At 51.5% G+C, this 11,482-nt stretch overlaps 1 protein-coding gene and 1 non-coding gene across 2 annotated transcripts; both read left to right on the top strand.

The window, feature by feature from the left end:
• The first annotated feature begins 4,351 nt into the window (after positions 1–4,351).
• On the top strand, positions 4,352–6,512 carry RPS11 (ribosomal protein S11). Its single transcript, XM_019425668.2, has 5 exons — positions 4,352–4,484; positions 5,136–5,267; positions 5,447–5,522; positions 5,785–5,914; positions 6,337–6,512. The coding sequence occupies exons 1-5, from the start codon at positions 4,470–4,472 to the stop codon at positions 6,458–6,460; spliced, it is 477 nt and encodes a 158-aa protein (XP_019281213.1). The 5' UTR covers positions 4,352–4,469; the 3' UTR covers positions 6,461–6,512.
• Positions 5,602–5,687, top strand: LOC128778137 (small nucleolar RNA SNORD35). Its single transcript, XR_008423505.1, has one exon. It is a non-coding gene; the product is annotated as a small nucleolar RNA SNORD35 (small nucleolar RNA).
• Positions 6,513–11,482: the final 4,970 nt, after the last annotated feature.

Genomic DNA, 11,482 nt, shown 5'->3' on the forward strand with positions numbered 1-11,482 from the left:
CATCAAGGCTCTTTGACACTGCAGGTCTGAAAATCAAGTGTAGTGGTCCAACCACACTTAAAATGAATATAGAAATAGAAACAGAAAAAAAAATCAGTGAGTTGCAGGAAGGAAAAGAAAGTCAAGTTAGAACGCATGAGGAAGGGGAGGCCTGGCTGGCTCAATCGAAGAGCATGCGGCTCTTGATCTCAGGGCTGTGAGTTTGAGCCCCACGTTGGGTAGAGAGATTACTTAAATACATAAACTCAGAAAAAAAGAAAGCAAGAGGAAGGAAGGGAAGAGGAGGAGAGAGAAACAGGTGTTTGGTCACAGTGCAGAATGTACTTCCTACTGTGGGTTGTGGTCATTAAAAGCTGTGCAGCTAAATATCTCCAAACTGCCCCCACCCCCTTCACGGTGAAGCAGTATTTTTTTTTCCCTTTTCCCTTATCATCAAAATCTCACCAGTTATTCTGAGCAAATTGCAAAATACTGAGCATTTTAAAAACCAGAGGAAATCACACTTAATCTCACCACCTGGAGATGCAAACCACCAGGGCCAGCATCGTGCATTTCCTTCCAGGCTTTTTTCTAAGTCACTTTTGTACATAGTTTACCACACATTGCAGATAACAACTCTGAGGCCTGCTTTTTTTTTTTTTTTTTTTAACTAAATATAATAAATCCTTATCAAGTTATTCAAACACTCCAGAAATTACTTTTTTCTTTAAAAAAATAAACCTAATCGCTTCTCGGCCTTTTGGCTAAGATCAAGTGTAAAAAAATAAACCTACTATGAGGTCAGTTGCAGGGGGGTGGGGTGGAATATGGAAGGTTTTAAAACAGAAAAATGAAAAGTCCCTCCCTTCTAATGCTACCGTCAAAGGGACTGAAACAACTACATTTAAAAATGTTTCATATGGGGGCTCCTGGGTGGCTCAGTCCGTTGAGCGTCCTACTTCGGCTCAGGTCATGATCTCACAGTTCATGAGTTCGAGCCCCGCATCGGGCTCTCTGCTATCAGTGTGGAGCCTGCTTCAGATCCTCTGTCCCCCTCTCTCTCTGCCCTTCCACCACTGGTTCTCTCTCCCTCTCTCTCTGCCTCCCTCAAAATAAATAAACTTTAAAAAAAAAGTTTCACTCAGTGGCACCTGAGTGGCTCAGTTGGTTAAGCTCCGAACTTTGGCTCAGGTCGTGATCTCACAGCTCGTGGGCCCCAGCCCCGCATCCAGCTCTGCCCTGACAGCTTGGCTGGCTCAGTCAGTGGAGCGTGCAACTCTTGATGTTGGGATTGTGAGTTCGAGCCCCGCCTCGGGTGTACGGATGACCACAGCAATAAAATGTTTCAGAACTCACAAAGCTATTAAGTGCAAAAGAAATTTAAGTAATTAAGTTTTTTAATTGGTTTTTGTAAGTTTGTAGCGTTTACATCTCTGAAGTTATTAAACAACTTAAAGACTATAAGACTATTATTTATACTTATACATATATGCACATATGTGTGCACGTATGTATATATATATATACACACACATATATTTCTCTACAGCAGGGCCGTCCAACAAAATTTTCTGTGTTCATAAAAGTGTTATGAATCTTCTCTAATATGCAAGCCACATGTGGCTTCTGGATACTTGACATATGAATAGGGCGGCTGAGGAACTGAGTTTTAAATTCTATTCAATTTAAATCTAATCTGTATCTCTTAAAGAATGAAGAGCCAAGGGCGCCTGGGTGGCTCAGTTGGTTGAGCGTCCGACTTCAGTTCAGGTCACAAATTCGCTGTCTGTGAGTTCGAGCCCCGTGTCAGGCTCTGTGCTGACAGCTCAGAGCCTGGAGACTGTTTCAAATTCTGTGTCTCCCTCTCTCTCTGCCCCTCCCCCACTCATGTTCTGTCTCTCTCTGTCAAAAATAAGTAAATATTAAAGAAATAATAAAAAATTAAAAAAAGAATGAAAAGCCAGTCAGTTGGTTAAGCCTCTGACTCTGGAGCCTGGAGCCCGATTTGGATTCTATGTCTCCCTCTCTCTCTGCCCCTCCCCCGCTCACACTCTGACTCTCTCTCTCAAATAAATAAACATTAAAAAAAAAATTAAAAAAAGAATGAAGAGCCAGTGGTTGGACTTGCCAGGGCTCGAACCCAGGAACCCAGGAACCCAGGACCTGGAAGCACTGGCTCTCGCGCTGAGCTGCACCCCCCACCCCCCACCCCTCCCCAGTCACTCAGATTACATGTAAATAACCATATGTAACTCTTGGCTACATTACTGAACAAGGCAGTCTGTGATACCCACAAATATATATAGTCCACAATTATATCACAGTACCCAGCTGTAAAAAAGGCAGTCATCCCATAGATTGTCAATACATATTTGTTATTGACTTTGTGGGTCATACTATGCCTTTTGCTCTGCAGTTTGTTTTGTCCGTGTATAAATTCACCTGAAGGTAAAATAGTCTGGAAGACACATTGCAAGCTGATAGCAGGATGACAACAGTTGCTTCTAGAGAGGAAAACTGGGTGTGGGTGTCTGGGGAGAAGAGTAGGAGAGAGAGCCATTCATTTTTGCAGTTTTGTGGGTTTTGTTGTTTTTTAAAGAGACAGAGGGTGTGGGAGGGGCAGAGGGAGACAGGGTCAGAAGCAGGAACTGCACTGACAACAGAGAGCCCGATGGGCTCAAACTCACAAATGAGGAGATGGTGACCTGAGCCAAGATCAAGCGTCAGAGGCTTAACCAACTGAGCCACCCAGGCACCTCTCGCTTTTTGTTCTTTCTGAATGTTGTACCACGCGCATGAAATACCTATTCAGAACTAATTGCAAACTTAGAAACAAAACATAGCTGGCAATCTTTTCACCTCTGGATCGATTGATCTACCTCACGTTTATTAAGTGCTTGCAGAATATTCCAAGGTGGCCCTATGGCGTGATTTATACGGCTGCCTGTAATGGTGGACATTTTGACACATCCCCCAATCCTCCATTCATTCATTGGTGATTTAGTCCACAAGTATAAATTAGGCACCCAGTATAAGACAGCTGCCAGATGCTCTGGAGAACAAAGCAGATAAAGATTCCTGCCTTCAGGGGCGCCCGGGGGGCTCAGTAGGTTGATTCTTGATTTGGGCTCAGGTCATCATCTCAAGGTTTGTGAGATGGAGCCCCTCATGGGACTCTGCGCTGACAGCTCAGAGCCTGCCTGGGATTCCTTCTCCGCTTCTCCCCCACTAGTGCTTGTATGCTCTCTTTCTCAAGATAAATAAACTTCTAAAAAATTAGATGTAGATGTAAATTAGAGGAGGAAAAGAGCATTCGGCTCTAAGAGCGTAAAATGGAGACAAGAGCCAGATCACAAGGGATTAGCTCCTTCAAATGTCCTGCACCCGTGCCCCACGCTACAGGATAAGTACACAAATTGACAAGGGAGGGTTTGGACTCTCCCGATAGCAATCCTTTGTCAGTTGAATCTAAAAAAACAAAACAACAACAAAAAACAAAAAAACCCTGTTTCGTAAGACTTTGCTTTCTAAGAATGTATATAAAATAACAAATAAGGGGGATTCTGGCTGGTTCAGTAGAACATGGAACTCTTGATCTCAAGGTTGTTAATTTGAGCCCCACCTTGGGCGGGTTTAGAGATTACTTAAAAATAAACTCTCGAAAAAAATAATAAATAACAAGTATCCAATTATAGACCTGCACTGCCCAATGCCATAGGCTTAGCTCCAAGTAGCTATTTAAATTTAAACCTAATAACATTAAACAAAGTTAAAAATTCAGGTCCTCAGTCTCATACGCATTTCAAGTGTCAGGGGCCAGGTGCTGAGCGGTGCAGATACAGAACATCTTCATCATTGCAGAAAGTTCTGAACAGTGCTGTTACAGACAGTGCTGGTACATCAGCAGAAGGGTTTTTATTCGCGAAACCATTGTCTGGGAATGAAACAACAACGTTCATTAAATTTGAACAAACAAAAAACCACTCTTGGTTAACGCCCGCCCCTCACAAAGACGGCGGTGCCTTTACCCAAGCTCCTAAGACCCTCCAGCCGCGTGCCCCGCAAAAAGATGGCCGCCACCGCATCGCGTTTGAATTCTGCACAAACGAAGCCACGCGGTCCTCAAATCCCACGTGATTTTAGCCCCGCCGAACGCTGACCGCCTCCCTGTAACTCTCGCGATAATGTAGGCAGGCTCAAGGCTGGCCTTGCCTTCCCAACGTGAACTAGGGCGCCCAGCGCAATCGCGGCCTGACTTTCGCGAGACACTGTCCGCCGCTTCCCGACCCTCGGCCCTTCATCTTGTGGGCGTCCCTGCAGTCTCCGAATCGCGGGCTGTGTTTGGGCCTCCTGTCAATCACCGTCGCGTCCGAGGCACCGCCCCAAACCGTGCTCCCGCCCCCTTTCGTCACTTCCTCTCTAGCCCCTGTGCGGTCGATAAGGAAACCCGGACGCCGCCGCGGCTTTCCTTTTTCCAGGCGGCCGGGAAGATGGCGGACATTCAGGTGCGGGCTCCGGGCCGCCGCAGAGGTGGCGGGGTCCAGTCCCGGCGTCAGGGGCGCGTCCTGGAGAGAAGGACCCGCGCCCCTGTTTGGGGGTTAATGCAGGGCGGCCTCGATTTTCCAGACGTTAATTCGGGCAGAGGGCGCGTGTCTGTGAATTAATCTAATTAGCACCGCGTAAATACTAGGGTCTCCCCCACGTGGGGTTTAGGAGAGGCTCAAGCCTTATGAGAGGTATTTCTGGAGGCCTTGGGCCATTGGGTTAATCCAGGAAGCCCATCGTTTTGGTATTTATTTCTGAAGTCGTGTATATCGTAGGAGAGAATCCTGAGTGGGCGCCCTTGTGTCTGGGAGAATCTTTGCCAAAAGGTGTACAGGTTGTTAGAGGAATTACCGTTTCTGTCTGAGTTTTAAGGAATGAATTCGGGTGATGGGAAGTGTTTTGGAGCATAAATACGGAGGTAACTCCGGTTCAGAGTTGGGTCTGAACTCAACTCTTGGTGTGACTGTTGTAGATGGTCATTATCCAGGTTTTGGAGGTTGACGTTTAGGGAGTAAAGGCTGGAGAGGGTGGGATTTGGGGGTTTCTGGGGAGGTTTTCCAGGCCAGGTTGCTGGCTCCGAGAGCTTACCAGCTTGTTCCTCATCCACGTAGACTGAGCGTGCCTACCAAAAGCAGCCAACCATCTTTCAAAATAAGAAGAGGGTCCTGCTTGGAGAAACTGGCAAGGAGAAACTCCCGCGATACTACAAAAACATCGGTTTGGGCTTCAAGACGCCCAAGGAGGTAGGGGGTTGGAGAGACTCAGAAGGAAGGAGACCCCAGTGTCCTCCCACGTGGGTACACACGGAGTGGCAGTTCCCCGGGGCCCGTTGGGAATTGTAGTTTGTGTACCTAAGGCCACACCCCCTATTTTGTTCAGGAACTACATGTGCCAGGCTCACTCCTTTCTCTCCCTTGTTCAGGCCATTGAGGGCACCTATATTGACAAGAAATGCCCCTTTACTGGTAACGTCTCCATCCGAGGGCGGATTCTGTCTGGTGAGTGAGGACTTCTGGGGGCTTGGGTGAGGACTTCTGCATCTGGGGGACGCTTGGATTCCTGGGTGAGGGGGGCGCTGGCAGGTGATGTCTTCTCACGATGGTCTTCAGATGCCCGCCACGGGCACTGCTGAGAAAGCCACTTGGCACAGCTGATGTCAGAAGCAGGGTTTGGGATCCCAATTCTCAGCGTGTTCTGGGCGGCCCAAGGCTCCCCTTCCCTCCCAGGGGGGCTGACCTACCATCTGTCCCCTCCCCCCAGGTGTGGTGACCAAGATGAAGATGCAGAGGACCATTGTCATCCGCCGGGACTACCTCCATTATATCCGAAAGTACAACCGCTTTGAGAAACGCCACAAGAACATGTCCGTGCACCTGTCCCCCTGCTTCAGGTGAACATGGCGGGCCCTCGGATTCCCAGGTGGAGAGGCGGGGGTGGTCTGCACCCGAGTCTGAGTGGCCCTGGGACTTGGCCCGGGCTCACAGGGCGCTCCGGCTGCCGTGTGGGCAGGAAACTATAGGAGACGGTATGAGGAGACCGCTGGAAGCCAGCAGATGTCCTCAGGAACCCCCTGTGTGTGTCAGGTGGAGAGGGTTGATGGCGATCTTCTGCCCTGAGAGGCCCCTTGGAAGGGCTGGAGTGTCCTCTGCACGGCTTTGAGTTCAGTGTCTTGTACACAGTGACTGGGGGCAGATGGGATTGGAAGCTGGAGCTGGGATGAGGTTTGGTGGAGCTCACGCCGACAGGCCTTGGCCTCTAATGGCCTGAGTGGGGCAGCCCAGCGTGTGACACAGCCCCTGCCCACCTCCACAGGGATGTCCAGATCGGCGACATTGTCACAGTGGGCGAGTGCCGGCCCTTGAGCAAGACTGTGCGCTTCAACGTGCTCAAAGTCACAAAGGCCGCTGGCACCAAAAAGCAATTCCAGAAGTTCTGAGACTAGACGTCTGTCCACACCCCCGAAGAAAATAAAGTTATTTTCCCAGTCATGGGCCTGGCTCCGGGTATCTGCGCCTTTACCAGAGGGATCGTCCCTGGGAATTGGGGTTGATGCGAACACGGGGTTCTCGTTCATCCTCTGGACCCCCTTATGTATGGGTGGGACTGGGAGCCAAACCCTTCCTGTCTGTTCTCGTCTCTCTGGGTGAAGATAGGAACCTGTGTTAAGATGTTGTTCCCTGTCTGGGCCTCCTTTTGGTCCATGTCACCTCTTGGTGTCGGAGTAAGTAAAGTCTCCTACCTGGTCGGGGCGTGTCCCCCCTCACCCCTCAGTCTCTGGGGAGGAAGTGAGTGAGGGCGTAGGCCCCTGGGTTCTCAACTCCGGTCTGGGCCCTTTCTGGCCTCCTTGGGAGGGGGGAGGAAGAAGCAGCCACCCTTGGGTCTGGGTGGGGTGGGGGGAGGTCGGTGGGCTTGCAGAGTTCTGTGCTGCCTCTTTCTGAACTGCAGGGGTCTTGACTTCAACCTGGGATTTCTTGTCTCCCGGGTGAAGGAGTGGCCCAGGGAAGCCTGGCAGCCACCACCCCCCCCCCCGCCCCCACCCCACTGCCCCCTCCTGGGCCAGCACCAGGCCCCTTTTGCAGATGAGCAAACTCATCTGAGGGGGGCAGTTTCTCCCCTCAGCGAGTAGCCGAGCTCCAGGCCTAAGGTTCTAGAGACTTCCTTTGCCTGAAAATCCAAGGAAATTGGCTTGAAGGCATGTGGTATAGTGAGGCCAAGCTGGAGCCAGGCTGGAACCCACCTCTGCAGCCCCTAATTGCAGGCCGCTCAGAGATGGCTTAGGGAGCCCCTGGGAGTGAGACCGTGTTGGGGTGGCCTTGGGGAAGGAGAGAAATTGGAGTTGGGGAGAAATGGGGACAGGGTCAGGCAAATGCAAGGAAAGACCAAAAAAATTGCAGGAAAAGAGATCTAGCCAGACAGTGATCTTGAGTATCGGGAAAACGGGGAAGGGAGAAAGGTTGAGGGTAGCAGTGGAAGGCATTGTGATCGAGAAAAACTGGGAAAAGGGAGAGGGACCTTGAGTCATCAGTTGCAGAGATAAGGACAGGGGTCAGCTGAACTCTGAACAAGGACGGAGACCACAGGTAGTGACAGATTTCAGAAAAAGACGGACCTTGAACACACAAAGTTAGGGATGATAGAACTAAGGGTAGCGAGGCAGGAGGGGCAGGGGCAGACGGCATTGACTTCCCAAATCTGGAGAGACCCTCACCCGAATCATAGGCAGGGATGGAGGCACAGAAGAGGAAGATGCTGGAGTCACCTCCTGGCTTCACCCCTTGGGGCCCGGTGCTGCTGGGGTCCACACGTCCCTGCCCCCCATACCTGTACCAGGGACTGAGCCACAGCACTGGTACAAGGGTTGGGAGACAGGGCCGTGAGCAGAGAGGAGCTGCCGCCTCCAGGGACGCCGCCTCTCCGGACCGGCTCAGCGGCTCCTTTTTACCCAGACCCAGTAAGGGCGGGGGTTCCTGCCAGAGGAAGTGGGGCCGCATCAAAGAGGGCAGGAAGGGGCAGGGACAGGTCAGAGGGGGGCACCGCCCCGGAGTTTCAGCCTGCGAGCCCGCCCCACCCCACGCTGGAGGACAGAGACCCTGCGGAGAGGGGGAGGCGGGGGCCGGGACCCAGAAAGGGTGGTGAGGCTGCTCCCGGAGGCCGCCCCCCCCCCCACAGGTGTTTCCGTTTGGGGTGGGGCTGCCGTGTTTACAACAGCAACCTCGCTCCCATGTCCCTCCCAGCGGTCGTTGGGGTGTCTCCTTGGCACCCCGCCGTGTGAGGCCACCTCGTTGCAGGTGGGGCGCTTGCCTGGTGTGCGTTCAAGGACAGCGCTGCCGGGCCTGGTGGGTCAGGTGGCAAAGACCAAGGAGAGAGGCCCTGGATCCGCACTACTTGTGTCCAAAGAGAGGTCACCACGGCGTCTACCCTTTTTAGAATCGGGTGACAAGCAGAGACAGCTCCTAAGTCCATCACAGCCTCAGGGCTTCTGCTCTGCCCTGTGCCCATCGCTGTCCCTCCTCCTCACTCCGCCAGACCTGCTCACTCCCCTGGGCGTTTGCATTGACTGTGCCCTGGGTCTGGAAGCTCTCAGCTCAGGTTTCCACCATAGGCCCTCAGGCTCACCAGCCTCGTCCCTTCTGGCAAAACCTCCAGTCCCCTCCCAGCCACCCTTCCCTGCTTCACTGTCCTACAGAGACCGATAAGGCCCATTTCTTGCATGTTTGTATGTTTATTGTACAAATCCTGTGCGATATTGCATGTTTGTTTACCTAGTAGCCGCCGGAATGTGAACTCTTGAGGGCAAGGATCTCTGCATCCCCGGCGCCTGGACAGGCTGTAAGCGCTCCATTCACGTCTAGTCGAGGAACCGAATTAAAGTTAAATCCCGCAAGGATTTAAATCCCATAGGATTTAAATCTCAAAGGTCACAAGGCCTGGAGTAACCGGAAGAAGTGACCATGAGCACATGCCTCCAAGTGGCAGCATTATGACCGCAGGCTCTGTTCTGATTTCTTGCCCTGCCACACGTTAGCAGGTGATCCACCTCGCCCCTCCCGGCAACCACAGAGCCTCAGCTTGCTAATCTGTAAAATGGGTTCTTGCCTCTCTCCCCTATTGGAGGAGGAAACATGCTCACGTGTGTTAATGGAGTAGAAGTAATTCTCATAAGTCATACTTGTGACGGAAGTAATTATTCCAGAGCCCTGAGCCTGTTCGAGAGGGGTCCCCAGGCTATCTTAGGGTGGCAGGCCCTGGGTCCCTCCGGGAAGGTCCAAGGACAAGAGTCTTTGACAGGGGGCCCCAGAGGTATCAAGTATGTGGTTGTGCAACCTGCATCCATGATACCAAGGCCCATGATAGCAGGGCTGGCATGGGACCCTGAATCTATTTTAGCATGCTTCTAGAATACTCTGTTGCATGCATTTAGCAGGAGGTCCCCACGGCATAGCCATTTCTCAGAGAAATTAGCTGCAGGCACAGTTTCATAGCAGGGTACTAGGCTTATGATGACAGCAGGCATCAGGCCTGTTACAGGAAAACAGGGCACCTTTTGGCGGTATCACAATGTATCATAGCCATGCAACTCTCGCAGCAGGCCACTGGAATATTTTTTTTTTTAATTATTTTTTTTTTTTTTTTAATTTTTTTTTTCAACATTTTAAATTTATTTTTGGGACAGAGAGAGACAGAGCATGAACGGGGGAGGGGCAGAGAGAGAGGGAGACACAGAATCGGAAACAGGCTCCAGGCTCCGAGCCATCAGCCCAGAGCCTGACGTGGGGCTCGAACTCACGGACCGCGAGATCGTGACCTGGCTGAAGTCGGACGCTTAACCGACTGCGCCACCCAGGCGCCCCTTTTTTTAAATTTTTTAATGTTTATTTTTTATTTATTTTTTTTTTAATTTTTTTTTCAACGTTTTTTATTTATTTTTGGGACAGAGAGAGACAGAGCATGAACGGGGGAGGGGCAGAGAGAGAGGGAGACACAGAATCGGAAACAGGCTCCAGGCTCCGAGCCATCAGCCCAGAGCCCGACGCGGGGCTCGAACTCACGGACCGCGAGATCGTGACCTGGCTGAAGTCGGACGCTTAACCAACTGCGCCACCCAGGCGCCCCTAATGTTTATTTTTGAGACAGAGAGAGACAGAGAACGAACGGGGGAGGGTCAGAGAGAGAGGGAGACACAGAATCCGAAGCAGGCTCTGGGCTCTGAGCGGTCAGCACAGAGCCCGACGCGGGGCTCGAACTCACAGACCGTGAGATCATGACCTGAGCCGAAGTCGGACGCTTAACCGACTGAGCCACCCAGGCGCCCCAAGGAATATTCTATGGTAGCTACTCTGTTGCAGCCCCTTGTATTCTCTAACAGCAGGACCTCAGGGGTCCTGTACTAGGCCCTGTTAATGGTTGCAGTACACCTGGGATATATCCTAGCCAGCCCGTGAGCGTTCCTTGTGTAGCGGTGGTTATTTGTGAATTCGTTTAACTGGTCCGGAGGTCTGTGCGTGGAGTCCAGGGAAACCGAATTGTAGTGGCTTCCCGGTGTGTTTGAGCGGTCCCCGCTGCCATATTTCAGCACAGCCCCGAGCCCATCATGGGAAAATCCTGGGATCTAACATACTGGTAGGTCCCAGCTCTATGATATATTATAACAGAGGCCTACAGCATAGCTTCTGCTAGAACATTCTAACAGGACACCAAAGCCATTCCAGACGTCTTAGGGACCAAATCAGCCCCGGGTCATTCGTTATTGCCACCATTCATTCTACATAGATTTCGGTGCTGGCCCCTGGGAATGCAAGAGTGAGCAAGACAATCCTGAGCCTGGTGTCTGAGATCCCTGGGACCTTAACAGCAACTGGGAGTGGGGTGGCGGGGTACATTAAGGGGAACAAGTGGGGCACCCGGGTGGCTCGGTTAAGCGTCTGACTCTTGGTTTCGGCTCAGGTCATGATATCACAGTTCGTGAGCTAGAGCCCCCCCCCCCCCATTGGGCTCTACGCTGACAGCCCAGAGCCTGCCTGGGATTCTCTCTCTCCCTCTCTCTGCCCCTCCCCTGCTTGCTCTCTCTCTCTTGCTCTCTCTCTCAAAATAAATTTAAAAAAAAATTTTAAACCAAAAAGGGGGAACAAGTGTTAGGAACATATGCCCTACCATGTGCCCCATGCGAAACTCTTGATTCGCTGAAGCCTCTCTGAGGCTGGCACACTTGTTCCCATTTTATAGATAAAGAAACGGAGGCTCAGAGAGGCCAACCTGGAACAGGCAGCATTTGGTTTTGAACTCACGTGTGATTGTCCCTTGGGGTCGGTAGGGGGCACCACGGTGCAGGGGCAGACACAGTCCCCAGGGCCAAGGAGGTCTCCTGGATGAGCTCCCCACGCGATTGAAGCAATCGTTCAGAAGGGACCCACACTGGGTTCAATGCTCTGCTTGAGCTGTCTTTGAATTTGGCACAAGG

This window comes from Panthera pardus, unplaced genomic scaffold, assembly GCF_024362965.1.
Source record: "Panthera pardus isolate Hobbes unplaced genomic scaffold, ASM2436296v1 HiC_scaffold_18, whole genome shotgun sequence".
Taxonomy (NCBI): domain Eukaryota; kingdom Metazoa; phylum Chordata; class Mammalia; order Carnivora; family Felidae; genus Panthera; species Panthera pardus.

Coding starts and splice junctions, on each gene's coding strand:
- RPS11 (XM_019425668.2), top strand. Junction 5,268..5,446: donor GCTTCAAGACGCCCAAGGAG/GTAGGGGGTTGG, acceptor TCCCTTGTTCAG/GCCATTGAGGGCACCTATAT. Junction 5,915..6,336: donor CACCTGTCCCCCTGCTTCAG/GTGAACATGGCG, acceptor CCACCTCCACAG/GGATGTCCAGATCGGCGACA.